Below are 22,818 nucleotides of genomic sequence, written 5' to 3'. Positions count from 1 at the left end.
TGCAAAAGAAAAGGAGTTTTCCTGCAGCGTATTAGAGCCTGTCGGGGTATTGGGCAACTGAGATGCTCATTTTGAAATCCAGTGGCGATTTTAACCAGACACTTTGGTGAGGAAATCATCAGCAACACTGGGGCATCTTCTTCACGTGGAGCAGCTCAGCTACTTACAGGCCATGGTGTGGTAGATGCTGGGCCAGTACTGACCGCTGTCTCTTTTCAGCCAGACTCGGATGGTTCTGAAAAGAAGAAAAGAGTAGTTGATAGCAATTTTATCTTCTTTTGTGTTCCAGGAAAACTGAATTTTTAAAAAAAACTTTCAATACTATTTCCTAGCTGACCTTAAAAAGTTAATCAATTGGACAAATACATGTATGTGTACACATATATATACAGTATATAGCATATAATATATACTATATAAACACATATAGTTACATACAGCATAATGGTATATGGTAAGTTATATAGTACCTAGGAGTCAAGATTTCAAATAATTTTAATAAGATGGAAATGCTCATTATATAATGACATACAAAGAAAACTGAGGACCATTAATTGCTTTTTTTCGTAAAGACAAATTGCGTGAGCTTGGTCGTTTGACCTGAGCCCACCGAGGACGGCAGCGGCTGTAAGTGGAAAGAATCTGCTGATGCAGAGGGGCGTCCGCAAGGAAGCGAGCACACGGCACGGCTCGACCCCGGTCTCAGTCTTCCACCCGCGGGAGGAAATCATTCCACACCAGGTCCCGGGGCCCCTCTTTCATCAGAACACGCACAGGGCGATGAGGAAATCCTGTGCATGTGCAGGAAAATGACAAGCGATCAAAATAGCCAGAGTTTAATCTCTGGGTTTACTACGTTGGAAGGACAATGGGAGCACTATGCCGCCCACCCCTGAGCGCTACAGGCCACTCTGAGCCCGGCCTCTTCCCCCCCTGCACCCCCAGGATGTGCACGGACTTCCCTGGGACTTGCCCCGCTCAGCCCCCGAAGATCCTCACAACTAGCTTGTCATCCCCACCGGCAACTCGGTCGTGTTTTTATGTTGTTAATGGCAACACAGATTCTGGCACATGGTAGGTGCTGCATAATTGTTTACAACTTTAAAATACATGAAGACTTTAAAATACATACAAGACATGTTGATATTACACATTTCCATTTTTTTTTTGAAGGTCAAAACAAGTAAAGCTGGTTGGTGGGCCTCGAGGCTGTGGCTCTGCACCTGGGCACCCTGGCTGTGTCCTCCCTGTCGCCCCGACCATCGTGGCCTTCATGGAGGAGGTAACCACCTCCCCACACACAAGTCCAAGGCCTGGAAGCTAGATGCACACCTGGGCAAGCCCAAGGGAGAGAGCCCGTTTGTTTGTGACTCTCAAGGGTGTGGCACTGCCTTCACCAGGGACTGCCTGACTTGAGTCTCTACATCCCTATTCACACCAGAGAAAAGCCATTTCTTTGTGCAGCTAGTGGCTATGATCAAAAATTCAATACAAAATCAAACCTGAAGAGACATTGTGAATGCAAACATGAAAATCAGCAAAAACAGTACGTGTGCAATTTGAAGGTTATAAGAGGCCTTAAGAAACAGCAGCAGCTGCAAATCCACCAGTGCCAGCGCACCGAGGAACCACTAACCCGGTGTCAGGAAGGACGTGGGAAGCACTCTGCCCTCCCGACCTCCAGCAGGCTGGAGCGACTCGGCAAGGCCCACGAGGGCTACACAGTACATGTCAAAGGAGATGTTCCTTTGCGGCAAAAACATGGACGGAATTTCTGAAACATGTGAGAGAAACCCCTAAGGGGGGGAGTAACACGTGAGGCATTCCAGAAGACATGCACACGGAGAGACTATCTTAAGCAACACGTAAGAACTCACGTCCCAGGAAGGGACGGATGTATGTCAATGTCCAAGAGAAGGATGTGGTAGAACCTACACAACTGTGTTAATCTCCAGGGCCACATTCTTTCTTTTCAAGATGAAAAGCACCCTTCTGTGTGTGCACACACTGGCCGCAGCAAAATCTCTGCAATGAAACAGTCTCACTAGGCACGGTTGTGCATGCTCCTAACAAGAAGAAAACGAAGCTCCAAGTAAAACCATCTTGTGAAAAAAGGAAGTTTGGCCTCTTGCCTCGGTGGATATGTCTCTCCTCACAGGAAACAAGAAGAGCAAGGCTTATCTCTGCCTAAAACAGAGAGTCGCTGAGCTGCACGGACGAGGAGATGCTCTCAAAACTTGGAATACTCACCCTCAACTAAACATCACTTTGCTTTGTTTAAATGACCACAGACCAGTGAGCTTAGCTATTTTCTCTCAGAAGCATATTTTCCTTTATTAAAATCACTGATGCAGAAATAAAAAAAAAAAAAAAAAAAGACAAGTAAAACCGGTCAAAGACCAGGGATAAAAATCAGAACAGTGGTTGTTTCTGAGGACAGAGGACAGGACGTAAAGGGATGTAAGGGAACTTTCTAGGGGAATGGCAAGGCTCTGGGAGTTGGTCACCATGGGTGTATGCATCTGTTAGAACTTGTCCAACTCTACCTAAGATCCATATGGATTACTGTTCATGATTAAAAGAAAATTAAAACTAATAGTTGACCTTCATTCATTCAAATAAATAAGATGATCTTGATCTAGCATCACAGTGAGATTAATGCTATTTTGTGTGTGAATTGGATACAAGCCTTAGGGCTAATACAACTTCATCAGGCCTCTAGATCCACCTACTGATTTACAGAAAATACAGAGAAACATATTAAACACTACCACAGGAGTACGTTCAGCAAAATTAAGACTGTACGGAAGTCCATAGATAAACGACTCAGTTTCTTCTACAAATAATTTGCAAGGGAAAAAATAGAGATGAAGGACAAGCCCCCGGTGAAAAAGGTTTTAGGGCAGTATCAGGCAATTACAATGTGTTGACTTATTTAGATCCTAATTCAAGCTATGAAATATAGGTGTATCATTAGAAAACAATTGGAAATATGAACACTGATTAGAAAGTTATTGTTTATTTCTTTAGGTGTGATAATGGCACTGCTGTTTATTTCTAAGTAGTAAACACTAATTTCTAAATGCCACAGTGGCCCTCATTTGTCATCGTTAGCATGACCAGCATGGTTCCGGTCCTCATCACTCCCACCGCAGTCAGCCTCCTCTCACGGTGCCTAGTGGAGTCTTTCCTCCCTCTGGCCCCACCTCCAGCATGTCAACCGTCAGCTACAGCTCCCACCAGCCACTTGCATCACACTGTTCCTGTGCTCAGAATCTGCCAGTGGTTACCTCAAATCCGGGTTCAACCGACACTTATTCCCTATGACTCCCCAACCCCAACCCTACGTCCCAGCGAGCCGTCATCCTCATGTCCCCAAATATGCCCAGTGCAGGTTATGCCCTAAGCCTCCCTCCCTCCCCACCCTACCAAGAACTCTTCTGTCTAGACAGAAGTTTTCTGTGCAGATTACATTTCAGCACAATTCCTTCATCCGAAAGAGTCAATGGAAGCTTATACGGTGATCCTTGGGCTTGAACTCTTAATATGTTATTAGTATGTTGACTATATTCCACCTTACTTAAATCAGAATGCTTACGGATATATTCCAACATAGGGAATGAAACCAAAAGAGCTGCAATAAGTGAAAGGGCAACTCCCAGCTAAGTATTAATCTGTCTAAAAGTTCTCCTACACTTCCAAATGCACGTAACAAAGGCCAAGGCACATGAAGATCACAGCTTGACGCAGGGCCACTTCAGGCTTACTGGTTTCATTTGTATGGGATCACAACGGGATTAAATCTGCCAGCTACCTAGATGTCAGGGCTTTTAGGTCTAAGGAAGTACAGAATGCTGATGCATTCTAAAACTCTTCCAATCAATCCCAAATGTCTTGGGGTCATGACTGTACAGGTGGCTCAGAGGATTTGTGGCACATGCTCTTCCCTCTGTACTCTTGAAAAGAGAGGTAATATTCAGATATCAGAGAACTCTGTCATGAGAAGGAAATCTTAAGGTTGTCTCTTCCAACCAATCATGTAACCTGGAAAAGTCTAACTCTAATTTCATACAGCTTCAAAATGAAATTTAAACTAGCTCAAGGTCAAAATGGAACCTACCCAGACTCCAGCATTTTCTAACACAGTATTAAAACATCAGCAAACAATTTGGTCTGTACAAATTGGACCCATCCTAGGACACAACTAACTAACTGATCTCTTAGGGTGTTTCCTTTGAAAACTGTTTATGACACCCAGGCCATCCTTGTTTGGGCATCCGCTTCCAAATTAGGCACTTCACCTCGATAGCTGACTCTACCTCTGTATTCACACCTCCATCCAGAATTCCCTTCCTTCTCTTTCCAAGCCAGAACCTGCCCCTTCCTTACACACTGCTAAAATCTTCCACTTCTAAGATTAAATCAAACCAATATTAAGTTTAACCCTTAACGCTCTCGCACTCCCAAGAACCTAAGTATTAAACAGAGTTGCCTAATTTCTATGAGCAATATGTATTATGTCCAAAATATTTCTTATTAATTTAACAAACGGTTGTAAAAATAGGTTTAAGTAGGGCTACTTATTTAAAAATCAGCAAATTCCATACTAAAAAATTTACTAGTCAGCACATTGGAAGTAAAATCTCCTATTCAGTAAGTTGAAAGCAACATCATAATACAGTTTCATAACATTTAATAGGAGCAAACTAAACCTCTAGAATGATATTAATAAACCATCTAATCACTCATGTCAAGATCAGATGGTTTTATTTTTACATAAGTCACAATATTTTATGCCTAGATGAATGTCTAAGTCACTCTCTCCCTGAAGATGAAATAAAACAGCTTAATTTTCCCTTTAATATTTTGACAAATTTACACCCACATACCTAAACTCATTTTATGTTTTTCTGCTGCTTATTCTACCTATTCTTCTAGCGCCTGAGTTTTCTTTTATATTCCAAGACCATGTCAATCTGGAAAAAAAAAAAAAACCTTTCCTTAAAACCACAACCTTGGAAACATGCTCATTCTTTTCCAAGTTCTATGTTTAAATTGTTTTAAAACAATAGTTTGATATTTTTCCAAAAAGGTACTTACAAAGGAAATGTGTCATTTATTTCAGAGCCTACATAAATGCTTTTCAAACATCCCCACGCTACTATTCCTGTGAAGGGTTGCTACAATACCTCTCCTTTGCCCTTCTAGTTAGAGAAGCAGGGACTTACATATAGTTGCAATATATTCCACGGACAGATTAGAAAAGGTATCTACATATGCCTGTAACATTATATATACATGACTACAGTACGTACACCACTATCATCACCTTTGTCTATCATTCTTAGTACTGTAGAATATTCACCTATTTTCCAAATAAATAAAATGCCAAAATTGGATGGTATTTCTTCAAATATTTCTCATTAAAATGTGTTTAAAATGTATTGCTATGCAGGGATAAGCAAAGGAACAAGTGAGAACAATAACAAAATGCCATTTCTAGGGCTCTCAAAATTTTCTGTCAACACCGTAAATTAGTACTAACTATTTAACGAGAATTTTGGTCCACATAGTGAGAAACATACCTGCCTGTATGTTTGTGTAACTGTAATGGCAAAAATAATAATGACAAACCTCGATTCAGGAATTCCAGGCTTGGCAATTGGTTCTAAAGAAATTATTTAATAGAAAGCAAATAAGAACTACACATTTAAAAGGTTCATATGAACATTATCCAAGAAGTAAGAATTAGGAAAAAACGTTAAATAATGAAATGGGTTAATGATATAGTAATTGAATACCTTATATAGTCCTTAAAAATAGTTAAGACCTGGAACCCTGAGAAAATGAAATACTCAGTTTGTTTATTTTTAAAGTATAATATAGGGATTCCTCGGACATATTGTGGGTCCGGTTCCAGACCACTGCAATAATGTGAATGTTGCAATAAAGCAAATCACATAAATTTTTTGGTTTCCCAGTGCATATTAAAGTTATGTTTACACTATGCTTCAGTCTATTAAGTGTGCAGTAGTATACGTCTAAAGAAATGTACATAGCTTAGTTTAAAAATACCTCATTGCTAAAAAATGCTAACAATCATCTGAGCCTTAAGCGAGTCCTAATCTTTTGGCTGCTGGAGGGTCTTGCCTCCATGGTAATGGTGCTGACTGATCACAGTGGTGGCTGCTAGAGGTTCGGGTGCTGTGGCAATTTTTTAAAATAAGACAACAATGAAGTTTGCTGCATCAATTGACTCTTCCTTTCACAAAAGATTTCTCTGTATTATATAATGCTGTCTGATACCATTTTACCCAGAGAAGAACTTCTTTCAAAATTCGAGTTAATCCACTCTTACCCTGTTGCTGCTTTATCAACTAAGGTTATGTAATATTTTAAATCCTTTGTTGTCATTTCAACAATGTTCACAGCATCTTCACCAGGAGTAGATCCCATCTCAAGAGACCACTTTCTTCATTTACCCATAAGAAGCAACTCTACATCTGTTCAATTCTATCAGGAAATCGTAGCAGTTCAGTCACATCTTCAGGCTCCACTTCTCATTCTAGTTCTCTTGCTATTTCTACCACATCTGCAGTGGCTTCCTCCACTGAAGTCTTGACCCTCTCGATGTCATTGATGAGGGTGGGAATCAACTTCTTCCAGACTCCTGTTAATGTTGATATTTTGATCTCCTTCCACAAATCATGCATGTTCTTTTTTTTTTTTTGAGACAAAGTCTCGCTTTGTTGCCCGGGCTAGAGTGAGTGCCATGGCGTCAGCCTAGCTCACAGCAACCTCAAACTCCTGGGCTTAAGCGATCCTACTGCCTCAGCCTCCCGAGTAGCTGGGACTACAGGCATGCGCCACCACGCCCGGCTAATTTTTTCTATGTATATTTTAGTTGGCCAGATAATTTCTTTCTATTTTTAGTAGAGATGGGGTCTCGCTCTTGCTCAGGCTGGTCTCGAACTCCTGACCTCGAGCGATCCACCCACCTCGGCCTCCCAGAGTGCTAGGATTACAGGCGTGAGCCACCGCGTCCGGCCCATGCATGTTCTTAATGGCCTCTAAAATGGTGAATCCTTTCCAGAAGATTTTCAATTTACTTTGCCAAGATCCATCAGAGGAATCACTATCTATGGCAGCAGCTATAGCCTTACAAAATGTATTTCTTAAATAATAAGACTTGAAAGTTGAAATGACTCCTTGATCCATGAGCTGCGGTATGGATGTTGTGTTAGGCATGAAAAACACATTCATCAGTAATATTTTGAAAGGAATCTCTTTTTGTGAGTAGTAGGTTTCAACAGTGGGCTTAAAATATTCAGTAAACCATGCTGTACACAGATGTGCTGTCATCCAGGCTTTGTTGTTCCATTTACTGAGCACAGGCAGAGTAGATTTAACATCATTCCAAAGGGTCCCAGGATTTTTGGAATGGTAAGTGAGCACTGGCTTCAACTTAAAGTCGCCAGCTGTAGTAGCCCCTAATAAGAGAGTCAGCCTGTGCGTTGAAGTCAGGCATTGACTTCTCCTCTCCAGCTATGAAAGTTCTAGATGGCATCTTCTTCCAATAGAGGGCTGTTTCATCTACATTGAACATCTGTTGTTTAGCTACCTTCATCAATGATCTTAGCTAGACCTTCTGCATAACTTGCTGCTGCTTTAACTCGCACTTTTATGTTATGGAGATGGCTTCTTTCCTTAAACCTCATAAACCAACCTCTGCTACTTTCAAACTTTTCTTCTGCAGCCTCCTCACCTCTCACAGCCTTCACAGAACTGAAGACAGCTAGGGCCTTGCTCTTGATTACTGTTTGGCTTAAGGCAATGTTGTGGCTGGTTTGATCTTCTATCCAAGACACTAAAACTTTCTCCATGTCAGCAATAAGGCTGCTTTGCTTTCTTATTATTCGCATGTTTATGGCTGGAGCAGCACTTTTAATTTTTTTCAAGAACTTTTCCTTTGCATTCACAATTTGGCCAACTGTCTGGCACAAGAGGCCCAGCTTTCAGCCTATCTCGGCTTTGAACATGCCTTCAGGTTCAAAGCTTAATCATTTCTAGCTTGTGATTTAAAGTGAAAGACATGTGACTCTTCCTCTCACCTGAACACTGAGAGGCCACTGTAGGGCCACTAACTGGCCTAATTTCAATATTATTGTGTCTCAGGGACCAGGGAGGCCCAAGGAGATGGAGAGAGATGGGGGAAAGGCCAGTTGGTGGAGCAGCCAGAACACACACGCATTTATCAATTTAAGTAGACCATTTTATTCTGGCACGGTGTGTAGCACCCTGAAACAACTATGACACAATAGTAACGTCACTGATCACAGATCACCGTAACAGACATAACAATAATGAAAAAGTTTGAAATAGTGCAAGAATTACCAAAACGTGACACAGACATGGGAAGTGAGCACATGCTGTTGGAAAAACAGCGCTGAGAGACGACTGACAGAAGGGTTGCCGTAAACCTTCAATGTGTAAAAAACGCATCTGTGAAGCACAATAAAGTAAAGCACGATAAAACAAGCTACGCTTGTATAAAATTACATAACTAGATTATGTGACAACGCTGCATGAGGCTGGGCAGGGCAGGTGGGGAGGCTGTTAGGGGCCGGGAGGAAGGTGAGAAGGGAACACACCTGCAAGGGAGACAATGACCTGGGCTCCTCCGAGGGCCCCAGAGGACAGAGGAGGCGGCTGAAGGATGGAGAACAGCAGGGACCAACGACCGCCCCAGCAAGCCAACAATGAAACACCTCAAAATGAGCCCTCAGGCACTCAGGGACTTACTTTGTCTGGTTTTCAAGTATGGCTACCTAAAATTCTAAACGTGAAAATGTTCCACTCCCTAAGAATGTGTCCATTAAGTCACTGTCCCCACTGAGAGCAAATGAGGCTCTGGAGTAAAACAGGAGTCAAGTACTTTTTTAGAGACAGAATCTCTCTGTCACCCAGGCTAGAGTGCAGTGGCCCCATCGCAGCTCACTGTAGCCTCAAATGCCTGGGCTCCAGTGATCCTCCTGCCTCAGCCCTCTGAGTAGTTGGGTCTACAGACACTTGCCACCACACCCAGCTAATTTTTCTCATCTTTTTGTAGAGATGAGGTCTCCAACTCCTGGCCTCAAGCGCTCCTCCTGCCTCAATTTCCCAAAGTGCTGGGATCACAGATGTGAGCTACCAAGCCCAGCCATGAGTCAAGTCTTAAGCTCTTGTATAAGCAGAGACACTAGAATCAGAGGTGATTTCAAATACGTTGGAGCCACTTTCCTTTTCTTAATAAGGCTGATTCTAGAGGCTTCGTTTGTTCATCATGGAGAATGCTCTCTGCGGTCTGTGCTGGCCTTCAGTGTGGACTCGTGCCTTGGGTTGGGCTTAGAGTCTGCACACGATCTGCCTCCTGCGAGTCTCCGAGGGGATCTGGTACATCCATGGGGGTCAGTGCAGGGGGTGAGGGAGCCCTCATGCCGACAAGGAGACACAGGCCTGGACATCAGGCTAGAGGTGCCTGGGTAGACTGGGGCCTTGACAGTACTAGTCCCAAAGGACAGTGAGCAGAGGGCAGGGCCAGGAGAGCTGGCAAGGAAATCAGATGCGGAAAGGCAGGGAAGGAGAAGTCGCCACCGAAAGGCATGGGGCTCCCAGGCCTGAAAGTTACAAGGCAACAAACTGTGCCTCTTTCATCCACATGGGTCCTGCTTAACGTCTGGTAAGTTCACAGCAGTGAACTGTAGTGACACACACAAGGCTACTTCCTGGACACACATCAAGACCCAGGAAAAGTCTGCGGTCTGTTGAGAATGAGATGCCATATCCTCACGGCAAAGATGACTGACACTTCTGCCTCCACCCAATACTCAAGGAGGCAGAAGCAAGGAGAGACGCAATCCTAAAATCATGCAAACCAACATCAGTGCTGCGTCAGACTGCCCGACTTCATGGAGTTGTTTTGTCCAACTTTATTTCTATCTTACCAGAAGATGATGAAAATTCACCTTTCAAAATATTACAAAAGTAAATAATTCAAAGTAAGGTAGCTTTATATAGTAAATAATAACAATTTTTTTTTAAAAGGCTTTTCAAAAAAATCCACACTTTACCCTCCAAAGTAATAAGGAACCTGCAGCCTCAAGGCCACATGTGGCCTCTGGATTCCCAAGTGTGGCCCCTCAACCAGATCCAAACTTCACAGAACAAATCCCTTTATTAAATGAATATGCTCTGTAAAATTTGGATGCAGTCAAAGGCTACACTTATGAATCCAGAAGGCCACATGTGGCCCCAAGGTTCCCCACCAACTTTTCTTCCCTAAATAAATCTAAAGTATGGGAAAGTCTACGTCTAACTCTAAAGCTCTCACCTAGTTCAAAGAAATCCTGACTTTTGTGCTAAATAAGAATGGTGATTCTAACAGAATCTCTCACTACCTCAAGGTTTATATTTAGTTGAATCTAGCTACAGCATGCAATACAATATGTAAATGCTTGTGGCAGATAAACTGCAAAAAAAAAAAAAAAAAAGTGCCCAATTCTTTGTCCCTCCCTGACTCCACGCCCTCTACAATGCGACTTTGAAGTTCTTACTGTCAAGAGATGGAATCTATTTCTCCAACACAACACGGCTGGCTCGGCAGAGCACCAGCTGAGTCCAGAGGCCCTGTCTGCTCTACCCGCTCTCGTGGAGGCCACATCACACGGGCCAGAGGGGCCAGGGTGCAGGAGGATTGACGACAGCCCACCTGTCCCAGCTGAAGCCACCCTTGGCCAGCCTGTAGCTAGCTCACTCCCAGACGTGAGCCTGGTGGAGGCCGGAAGGACCGCCCAGCTGATGGAAGGCTCATGAACGATGACCAAAACCTGCTGCTTCGAGCCACTGAGCTTTGAGGTGGTTTGTTATATAGCCGGAGCTAACTGATATCTTCAAGAATGCTTAGGAATCTAAGGTTAAAATTAAAAATAAAAAGAGCATTTGGCATTTAATGAGTGCCAAAGATTTCAAAGCACTTAGTACAAATCACGTCAACTCTAAATTGAAATATAAGATCTCTATTTTGCACAGGTGCTAATTTGAATCCTTAGAAATTGAAGAAGTCACTAAAAAAGCAAAAATGAAGTTATTACTCTTAAATATTGTACAAAAATATTTGTCTTCTGTCTGCCAAGAGTAATGATTCTTTATATTTTACCTTCCTACAGTAGATATATGAAAAGTAGATTTAAGACCACATACTGATTAAGAATAAAGTTTTTATTCCAGAGAGATTAATCTCTGATCTGCTGAAACATATGCCTGATGATCAGAATAGGTAGAGGGACTTTTTATTTCTTCCAGTCTCCTTGTTGGACTCTCTCAACGAGCTAATTAAAAGCAAGGTTAAAATATACTTTAGGGAATCAGCAAGTCTATAAAGCCTTATCTATTTAAGCTACAATGCAGTAGGAACAAAGACAGATTCAAAGTATGATTTTTCTTCTAAAAAGCACTAACTCTCAAACCAGGAGACATCTTGTAGAAATCGTGATTAATATTTTTAAACCTATAATTACACAAGGACACACATTTAGGTTCAATACATATTTCCCACTATGTATTACCGTATAATTACCTTGAAAATCATACCTACACTTTGATACATAGACTCAAATAGCACACAAGTATTTCTGTAAGATCGCAAGGACGAGTTTCACCTATTATGAAATAGCAGCACTTCTAAAATTTAGTTATCTTCTTAAAATTTTCTCAAAAAATACCCCAATCACCCCCAAAACAGCTAAAGTAATGCAATTTAACCATCTTTAAATTTGAAACTGATATGCAGAAATTATTCAATTAAAATGAGAAGTTCAGAGTATACTCAGTTATAAATTATGCCCAGGGTCCTGATTTCTTTTAATCTCTGAGAAAATAATAATTTGGGGGAAATCTCATTTTCTGGTCACTCTTGGGGATGCTGATACTATTTTATATTCTGGTAAATCTCCAAACATTTCTGTCACCTAAAGCAAACGACATTTTTTCTTAGTCTGACAGTACCTCCAGCGGATAAGGACAAAAATGTATAATTCTCACACCCTAGTTGGTTTCTATAACATTAAGATGTTTGCCTGAAAGGGAGAGGGAACAATATGGTCATCAGTACAATCTGTTTTTATGAAATAAATAGCAATTTCCTTCCAATCAAATCTCCGGAACTCTGCCCTCTTCGTTCCTGCCGCAGCAAGAAGTCCTTTGGTAACAGAGAGGGAAATACTGGATTGTTACTGAATTGATTCTCTAAATTAAAAGCCAGAGAAACCAGCCTTTTTTTATAGAGGAGAATTAGATTAGCTGAGAAAAATAAAAATTCCATCCCCTCCCACAATCTAGGGAAGGAATCCCGGACAGCTTCAGGGGTCTGTGACCAAGATGAGTCAGAGCTGATGTCGTCACGGCAGCTCTTGACTGATCCAGGCAGGAAGGCCACCGGGTGACCCGGGCACCTGCACCACCCCTTAAATGAGCAACGCCTCTCCAGAAGCCAGATGGCTGCTCTTCTACCTGCAGATGTTTTCTTTTTGATTCAAGAAAGCATTCCTGCTGCAATTTTCCACTGTTAGCATCCAAATGATTTTTTGTGGCCCCCGTGCCACCAAGAAGGCTAACACTATCCCAACCATGGAAAAGCAGACAGCTCACTAGAGCCGCAGTCCACAGAGGGTCCAGGCAACACTTTTTCTTATGTTAAAAAAAAGTCTCAACTCTATCCATAGCCTAGAAGTCTTAAAACACAAGGTTAAACAAACCCAAAAGAAGCAGAGTTTGAGGTAGTAAGGAACAGTAGCCTATTTTAAAATTTTGTTCCATACTTAGTTATTCCTAACAGGCTTCGTTTGCAGATTCAATCAACTAACAATTGAGACACTACTAAAAGCTTTACATTGTTTTAGGTGTTGGAAAAATTTTAAAGGGTCACTATTTAATTAATGAAGACAAACTGTAAACGAGTGATAATGATAATGTGGTAAGAGCTGTGGGAACAGCAGAAGAGTGTGTTCACGTTAGGAAGTGGTGATGGAGGTACGGTGGATTGGAGGAGTTGGCAAAGACTGCTCAGGAAGTGATGGTATGTCAAACGAGTCCCGATGGATGGAAAGGAGTTAGTCAAGCACACAATACACAGAAGAGTGCTCCAAGGAGAGAGAACAGCACAGCAGTGAGAAGCTTCTTTGGGGTACTGCAATTATCCCAGGAATTCCATACTACGTGGTATTTTCCAGAAACCAAACATGCCCCCATCAACACAGATTTCACTCCAAGCATCCCAACTCCCCATTAGCTTTTGCAATTTGGGCTCTACTGATGAAAGACAAGTTAAATCAAACATAAAGAGGATGAGAAGGAAAGAGGAAAAAATCCAGACAGGTGACCTTGTACCTGAAACTTCTCTGCGAATGGTCTACCAGAGATTCATGTTGACCTCAAAAGGAACTGTTCTGCATGAAATAGTATGTGGTTAAAGAAAAATGAATAGTTAAAAAGATTATTTCACTATGAAGTATGACAAAAAGATATCATTAAATCGGTATATATGTGTTCACAGTATCTTAACCACTCTCAGATCCGCTAAGCATATATTATAGAGAAGGAAGATGAATACCTAAATTCTGGAAACAGATGATTCATTACATTACAACTTGCTTCCTATGAAAGAACTACAGATTATTAAAGCTAACCATGTGGGGTCAGCACACCTCTTGCACAGAAGGGGCTACGTCTTCATCAATCAACCAGGGCTAGTAGCTATGCAGTACGTGCTACGTGACCTACCACGTGGGGGTACAAACTATGTAGAAAGATAAGATGAATAAACATGAAGCAACAGTATGCAAATATTTTCTCCCATTCTGTAGGTTGTCTATTTGCTCTGGTGATTATTTCCTTCGCTGTGCAGAAGGTTTTAAATTTAACCAAGTCCCATTTATTTATTTTTGCTGTTGTTGTAATTGCCTTTGGGGTCTTAGTCACAAATTCTTTGCTTAGGCTGATTAGTCGCAATCTATCATCTGAAAAGGGGCTAATATCCAGAATCTACAAAGGACTCAAACCAATCATCAAGAAAAAAACAAACAACCCCATTAAGAAGTGGGCAAAAGGCATGAATAGAAGCTTTTCAAAAGAAGATAGACAAATGGCCAACAAACATATGAAAAAATGCTCAATGTCACTAATCATCAGGGAAATGCAAATTAAAACCACAATGAGATATTACCTTACCCATGTCAGAATGGCTATTACTAAAAAGTCCAAAAACAATAGATGCTGGTGTGGGTACAGAGAGGAAGGAACACTTATACACTGTTGGTAGGACTGCAAATTACTACAACCTCCATGGAAAACAACACAGAAAATTCTTGAAGAACTAAAAGTAGACCTACCATTCGATCCAGCAATCCCATTACTGGGTATCTATCCAAAGGAAAAGAAGTCATTTTATCAAAAAGACACGTGCACTCAAATGTTTTTTGCAGCACAATTCACAATTGCAAAGATGTGGGATCAACCCAAGTGCCCATCACTTCATGAGTGAATTAACAAAATGTGTGGGAGGGGTGTGTGTGTGTGTATGTGTGTACATTTATACACACACACACACACACACACACTACACACACCATGGAGTACACTCAGCCATAAAAAGACATGAATTAATGTCTTTTGCAGCAATTTGGATGGAACTGGAGGCCATTATCCTAAGTGAAGCATCTCAAGAATGGAAAAACAAACACTACATGTACTCTCTAGTAATTCGGGACTAATTGACGGGCACACATGGACACAGAGAGGAGTAAAAGTCATTGGAAATCAAGAAGGGGGTGGGAGAGGACAGGAGGGTGAAGACCTACCTAACAGGTACAATGAAGACTATTCAGATGATGGGCACACTTACAGTCCCGACTTAGGCATTATAAAAGCTATCCATGTAACAAAAACATTTGTACCCCTTTAATACTCTGAAATAAAAAAACACGAAGCAATGGTAACTAATACCTGATTGTAATTAACTAAGCATAATCAGTAAGACACTACAAGTGCTGAAGGAAGCTCAGAGAACCACGGGCTGGGAAGGAATGATGCAATGGAGGAGGTCGAACCTGAAGTGGACCTAGAAGGCAAAGGAGGGTTCTCTGGGAGAAAGGGGAAGGGAGGTGCCTGGTGAGGGGAGGCCCAGAAGCAAAGGTGCCCAGATGGGAAATGTATGACGTGTGAAGAGGACAGAGCGCATGTTGGCTCTACTGCACATGAAAGAACCACTGAAAATAAAGGTGGAAGTAAAGCTGGCCAGGGACCAGTTACAGGGTCCCCAAAGTCCTTTTACAGACATGATGAAATAAGCAGTCAGTGAAAGGTCACGAGCAGTAGCAAGACACGATAAAAGCGGTGTTGAAGATATGAGCTTGGCAGGACAGAGTCAAGCAGGACATGCCTAGACTCAGGGAAGCCAGTTAATAGGCGTTAGAAGACGAGATTTAAAAGATGAGGACAAGCTCTAAGGTAATTATGGGCAGGTGTGCAGAAAAGAGTCACCATGGCAGGCCTGACACTGTCCTTAAAAAGTCCTGCTTGCAAGGTTGGCCCTTGGCTGGTGCCTGGGACCTTGGCCATCCGGAGGGTTTCCCCATTCCCTAACTAGTAAGAATGGCTAATGGCTCCCTGTGCTTAATATGCGGTTAAGGCTGACCACCTACCTTCCTCTGGGAGTCTGGAATTTGGGCACATGCTAGGCTGAGGGTCCCTACGTGACCAGTCTCTAACTTCACATAACGAGTCTCTAATGGGCTTCCCTGATATAATCTCCCACAGGCTGTCATAATTCAATCTGAAGTAGGCATATCCTCTGGGACTCCACATGGACGGGATTCTTGGAAGCTTGTGCCTGGTTTCCTCTGGATTTCACCTCACATCCTGATTTTGTTTTGTTTCCTTTGGCAGCAATACATCACGGTCATGCACATGACTCTATGGTGTCAGGCCTTCTAGTGAATCAATGAACCCGGTCTTGAGGACCCCTAAAACAGCAGGGGAAAGATTTATAAGGGAAACCAGTATGACTGACATAACTTGTAAGTAACCAAATATGGAAATAGAGAAAAGGCATGACTCAAAGACAGTTATAAGAATTCAGGATTGTAAGTAACACCCAAATTGGTATTCCCCTATTTTTAAGCAGGAAAATTTTTATTTTATTCTCACACATGCACACGCATATGCATGCACACACATGCACATAAAGTAGAAACATCTTTAGCTTTTAATGAGACTAAAGAAATTAAATGCGAAATAAATGGGACTGCAAATATTAATAGCTGACACTTGTATAGTGCTTTAGTGCTTTCTGTGTGCCAGACACTTCTATGTGCTTTTTTTTTTTTTGAGACAGAGTTTCTTTCACTCAGTTGCATGGGCTAGACTGCAGTGGCTTCACCATAGCTCACTGCAACCTCAAACTCCTGGGCTCAAGAGATCCTCCTGCCTCAGCCTCCCGAGTAGCTGGGACTACAGGTGTGTGCTCCTGGTCTAATTTTTCTAGTTTTTGTAGAGACAGGGTCTCATTCTTGCTCAGGCTGGTCTCAAACTCCTGACCTCAAGCGATCCTCCCGCCTCGACCTCCCAGACTGTTAGGATTATAGATGTGAGCCACCTCGCGCCTGGCCTGTTCTATGTGCTTTAACTCACCTAAACCTCAAAGACTCCTGTGAGGTAGGTACTACTATTATCACTATTTTTCGGATGTGAAAACTATGATTCAGAGAGGTTAAGTAACTTGTCCAAGGTCACACGACTGGCATTCTGGCTCCAAAGTCTCTGTTCTTAAAACTATGCTATTAACAGAAAATGACTGTATCAACGAAGCGCCCATCTAACAATAGAGGAATAAGCACATTTCCACCCAGGCTTCCTGCCTTCTCCCTTCTTTATAACTCCTATAAAGTTTTGTGTTTACTTTACAACACAAATTGAAGAATCTACTTTTAGACACTGCACGACAACTAAAATACAACAGTTAACACCCTGGTTTTCTGCATAAACAACTTTCAGCTATGCCAGGTTTCCTCTTAAGCATAACACTTAAAAATCAAGTCATTTATTTAGGATTTTTTTCCACATGAACAATTAGTAAATCTACAAATGTTCCCCCAAACCATATTAATATACTTAGAAATGTCTAAGAGGAAACAAATATATTAAATACCTGGCATAATAAAAAATGGAAGATGCTAAAAAAATATTTAAAAGTTGGCTTTCTATTAATATCTTTACTACTTCCCAACCTAAGTACAACATCTTAAAATAGTTTAAAACACATGAGCGCTGTCTTTGTTTGACTTAGGCCAAACAAAATTGAGTTTCCTACAGTAACCGATCTCGGCCTACAGGCCCCTGAGGCAACAGTATAAGCATGTTCATCTCCTAACTCTATTTTTCAAAAATGAAGACAGTAGGCCTACAGCCTTAACTTATTTATAAGGGTTTCTAATAAAGTTTTTACCTTTTAAAAATCCTGTCATTCAATCAACTCTCCAAATTCTCAGTGCAGTCCACAGCAGAGGAGTCCAAAAAGCAAACCTGTCAGTTTCTGCTGTCAAATCACATTTCAGCTGGGTTCTAAAAATGGAGTCTCATTTTCTGTTTCCCCCACCAGAAAAGTCCCCAGTGTAGTTCAAATTCTTAAACTTGCTACTGGAGGCATTTTTTTTCTTACAATTTCCTGAATAGAAAGATAGTCCTACTTTATGGATGCAACAATTTTATAGGAACTTCGTGAATTTATCATTCTTATACTTTGCTCAAATTCCAAAGTTCAAATTCTTAGTTCCAAAGTTCAGGCAGTTTAAACTAAAGTTAAAAATGGTACTTTTAGTTCACGCTTAAACACTAATTTAAGTTTAAATTAAAAAGCCCAAGATATTCATTACTCCAACAAAATACAAATGACTTTGTGCAAGGAGTGACATCATTCTCTATTAATCGTTCGTGACACATTAACCCATGAAGGTTTCTAACCAGTCCCCTACGCAGACTGCCCAAATCACTAATTAACTGTGACTCCAGGTGTAACGAAATTAAGGTTTGATATTTCACATTGCTTAACACTCTTTGACTGCATTTAGCTCTGTCATATGTAGTTTGCTTATACAGAAGTAGGTGGGTATGTGTGAATGACCCCAGGTATATGTATCCCAGAAGCTGACCAAAAAGAGGACAAAATATAAATAGTATTCTTTCCCGGTGGATCTACACAGGCAGGCACAGTGATAAATACCCCTCCCTTCTTGCAGAGCAGGGCTTCGCAAAGTGTGGTCCCCGGACCTGCAGCATCGGCATCAACGTCACCTGAAAACTTGGCAAAAATGCATACTCTCAGGCCCCACCTGTCCTTCCAAATCAGAAACACTGGAGGTGGGGCCCAGCAATCCCTGGGTTCAACAAAACCTCCAGGTGATTCTGATGAATGCCCAGGGAACCCATGTTCTAGAGAGACCAGATAAACAAATACTACACCTGGACTGGGGTTTTTCAAGCTCAGCACTATTGACACTTGGGGCCCAATAATCCTCCGCTGTGGGGGCATTACAGGATGCTGAACAGCATCCCTGGCCTCTACCCAGATGCCAGTGGCACCCATTCCCCATTTGTGACAATCAAAACTGTCTCCAGATATTGCAAAATATCCCCTGGGGGGCAAAATCACCCCCAGTCAAGAATCACTGTCCTAAACTTAAGTGAACACTAACGTCAGGAACACCTTCATATCTTTCACTTTTCCTCTGAAAATGCTCCCAGCTAGTTTTCACTGCTTTTGGCTTTTACAAAATGAATTAACTTCAGCGGGACCCTACTTTAAATGTTAAAAATTATTTTTCTGAGCATTAAAGCAAAAATCATACAGAGAAGGTATAAGCCATTTTTTTTAAACCCCAAAAACTACTAGAAAGAAAGGAAGGATAATTGATTCATGGCAAAAGGTAGAATCCCAGCATTTTACACTTGCTGCCAGAGTAAACTATTGACTGATACTGCCCAGACTCAGTTTCTCTAAATGTATAGAAAAACCAGGTGCATGGCAGAAAGAACCAGGACCTCAGAATCAGCCCTGGGTTCAAATGTCAGTCCTATCACTTAATAGCTATGTGATCTTGGGCTATGTGATCTTACTTCATCTTTTTTGCATCCGTTTTCTGACCTGCCAAACAGCCATTACAATGTGATGCACATACCATTTGTTCCATAATACCCCCAGCAAGACCTAGGACAGCATCTGCAATGAAATGCACTATTATTTCTACAGTGAAACAGAGGAATACTCACACTGCAAGTGATAAAGATTATAAATAGTCTCATCCATTCAGGTCAAATTTTAGCACCAGATGAGTTTGCAGGTCCAATTTACACACACACACACACACACACACACACACTTTTGACTTTGAGAATGTACTGAATTTTGGAACTGCTGATAAGGGAAGATGAATGTACCCACCTATGGCGGGGAGGGAAGGACTGGTTGCAGTAACACACATAGGTCCGAGACTGTACTGGTAGAAAGAAAGGGCTCTCAAGAGATCAGCTATTGTTATTTCTAAAGTACAAATTCTGATCATGTCATCTGCTTGCTTTGAACTCTTTGATGGTCCCTCATTGCCTACAAAATAAAGTCCAAATTCCTAAAAGTGGCACACAGAGAAGGCCTTTCCAAAACTGGACACTGGCCCTTCCAGCTGTCAGTCCTCTCCCCTGCCATGGCCACAAACACAACTTTTGCTCCCGTCACCTACAAATACTTATGGTTCTTTACCCCTTTAAATCCCCTATCTCTTCCTCTGTCTGCAATACGAATGTGCATCCCTCCTTCCTTCTACGGACCACTCCTGTATCTAGAAAGACACGGTCCAATGACCTCCTCCAGGCAACTGTCCTTGAACCCCGGTCTCAGCCCAATCCTCCTCCTGTGTCTTCCCAGCACCCCTGGAAGCTGAGTGCATAAGGCCATCTCGTCACTAGACTGTCCAGCCCCCAGGAAAGGGTGGTTTAGGTGTCAGCTGTCTTTCTACCCAACAGATCTAGCAAAGGCCCTGCACATGGTTAAGTGTCTGATAAATACTTGAGTGAATAAGGGAGGTCAGTGTTCTACTGCCTCAGACATATATGTTGGTGTCATCAGGTCACGGGCCATAAAAATCAAGGAATCAGAAGTTACATGAGGGCAGGTACTGTGGCTTCTGATGCCTTTTGTATTCTCAGGGCCTGGCTCTCCATAAATACAGTATTTCTAAATGAGTGAATTAGCAAGTGCCTGAATGAGTATGACACATCATTTATGACAGTGTGAAAACAAACCCCCACAGCCATGTGCTTTCATTAAATCTCATGAAGTGTGGCACATACTAAAAAGGTAGTCCTACCTTCAAGGAAGTTCCATGGGCCTGAAACACAAATTAGAAACCTGAGGTGTCAACCCTCACCCACTCCAGTCATGCACCCGGCCAGCAGTCTCAGCGATGCACAAGAGCAAAAACAAGCTGATCCGAGGCTCCCCAGAACGTTTCAGTCCCAGAGCAGCTTAGTAATCACTTTCCATAAAACATTTATCAGCACTGCTCCTGGCCAGTAATCTCAGATATTCAGCAATTTACCCAACACGCATGAGTCATGAACAAAATATTTTACTGAATAAAGACTGCTAACTTTTAAAGAGTGTCGCCTCCATCTGTGTTCATATCGTTATTCTGTCCTTTGCCTTTTTGACACTCCCATCTTCTCCCTAAGTCTCAGGCACTCCTGTCTCTCCCACTCCCTTCCTGCTTCACACACCCAGGCCCAGGTCCTACCCATCACTCCCCACCTAGTTTGAGGTCACCTACATGTCAAGCAGCAGGGACAGGCCACTGGCTGCTCACAGTAAGCTCATTACCTAATAGAGGGAAAAGGCATAAGTTCACTCAAAAGTAAAATCCAAAGGTCAAACAGGCGCTGGGGGCTTCAGGTTTTCTTTTCCCATTCAAGACAGGCCCTCAGTGTTACTTGCTTCAAAAGGCATGACGACAAAAGGCTGGACCGTGCCTTCAGCTTCAAGAGAACAGCAGAACCTTCCAACTTCCAAAAACCCTTTAGACTTTTGGAATATCACTATTTAAGACTACTCATGATCCCAACAAAACACTGTTCCACTCAATAAACATCAGTCATTTCCTCCAAATTCCCACTGGAAAGGCATTAAGTTTTAAACCTTCAGGATTTTAAAGATTCTAAAGTTTTAAAACAATATTGCTTCAATCCAATTACACAGCCCTGGAAGACCAGAGAGCTGGTGGGCAGTCCCGGTTTGCATTTCTGGCTTCACCAGTGTCTCTGGGACTTCAAGTAAGTAGCTTCACCTCCACGAGCCTCAGTTTCCTCTTGGGTAAAATGAGAACACTGGACCAAATCGGTGTTTCCCAAAGTTCAGTGGCCTTCCAATGCCAGGCGTCTTAGTACAAGAGAAGACTTTATGTGAATACAGATAAACATGTTTTAGTTACTAGTTTATGGTAAGTAATATTAGTTTTCCTAATGGTGGAGACACAAATACAATTTCCTTTTAAAATAAACGCATCTAAGTCTTTTTTAAAAATCAATCGCTTTTCCAAAAAACTAGTAAATAAGAGTTCAGGCGGTTCTAACAGCTGTGGCAAAAATAACTGATCTAGAGGCCCAGTGTTGTGCGAAAGAGAGGTGCAAACCCCTGAATAAACGGGAAGGAAGAGAGCGAAAGACCCTGGAGGTTCCCTGCAAGGGGTAAATCCTGGGTACCAGGACCCGCGGTGACCAGCCGCCAGTCATAGGGGCTTCCAGAGAAGACGACTTGGGAAGTGGCCCGGGAGGGAAGGCCAAGAAACACCTGAGCGCCAGAAGAAATCCGCAAAGGACAGACCGGGGCAAAGGTCCCGGACTGGAATGGCTCAGAGGGGACGGGGTCCCGGGCTGCAGGGGCGCGGTGGGACGACGGTCCCCGGCTGGAAGAAGCGGCGGGATGGGGTCCCAGGCTGCAGGAACGCGGCTGGGACGATGATCCCGGGGTAGAGGGGCGCGGCGGGGACGGGGTCCCGGGTCGGAGAGGTGCGGCTGGAATCGAGACGGGAAGACCCATGGGCGGGATCAGGGAGCCCAGCGGACACAAGGGGCGCGGCGGGGCCGTCGGGTCGCGCATCCCGGGGACGCCGGCCCCCCCATCCCGAAGCGGAAGGGCCGGGGCCGCGGACCCCACCACCCCCAGACCCAATCACTGCGTACGCGGGCCGCCCCCGCTGTGCGTCGGCCTCACGTCCGACCTGCCGGCCCTACCTGTCCTCGCTGGCTGTGATCACTCCGTCCTCCTTGGGAATGAGCAGCGCGGCAGTGACGGCGTCCTGGTGCCCCTCGATCTTGCTCAGCAGCACCGGGCGGCTGCTCTGCGGCCTGGAGTGGATCTCGGCCGCCATGTTCGCGCGGCGGCGGCGGCGGCGGCGGCGGCGGCGGCCTCCCGGGCGGGAGGCCCATCAGCTGACGGCCGGGCGGGCGGGGACGTGCCGGTTTCCCCCCCGCCGCCGGGGCCGCGTGGGCGCCGCGCCGCCGTAAGCTCCCGAGTGCTGCCGCCGCCCGGCCCGTATTGCCTGGGGAAGCCGCGCACGCTGAAACTCTGCGGCCGGCAGAGGACGACAGAGGGCGCCCGCCCAGAAATGGGGATGAAGACAAAAAGGAAAGTCCTCCACCCAGGAATGGACTGAGCAGTTGGAGAGCAGTTGGTGGGTTAGT

General features: G+C 43.2%; 1 protein-coding gene across 1 annotated transcript in view; it reads right to left on the bottom strand.

The window, feature by feature from the left end:
* WDFY1 (WD repeat and FYVE domain containing 1) overlaps positions 1-22,528 on the bottom strand; it is a 52,317-nt gene extending 29,789 nt beyond the window's left edge. Inside the window, exons 1-2 of the mRNA XM_069466875.1 lie at positions 22,369-22,528; positions 168-235 (exon numbers count right to left, since the gene is read on the bottom strand). Coding sequence (XP_069322976.1) covers positions 168-235; positions 22,369-22,505 — 205 coding nt within the window. The 5' untranslated portion in view covers positions 22,506-22,528. The remainder of the gene's footprint in view (positions 1-167; positions 236-22,368) is intronic.
* Positions 22,529-22,818: the final 290 nt, after the last annotated feature.

The sequence above is a fragment of the Eulemur rufifrons genome, chromosome 1 (assembly GCF_041146395.1).
Source record: "Eulemur rufifrons isolate Redbay chromosome 1, OSU_ERuf_1, whole genome shotgun sequence".
Classification (NCBI taxonomy): Eukaryota; Metazoa; Chordata; class Mammalia; order Primates; family Lemuridae; genus Eulemur; species Eulemur rufifrons.
The sequence above is the reverse complement of the archived record's forward strand: the minus strand, read 5'-3'. Positions and strand labels throughout refer to the sequence as shown.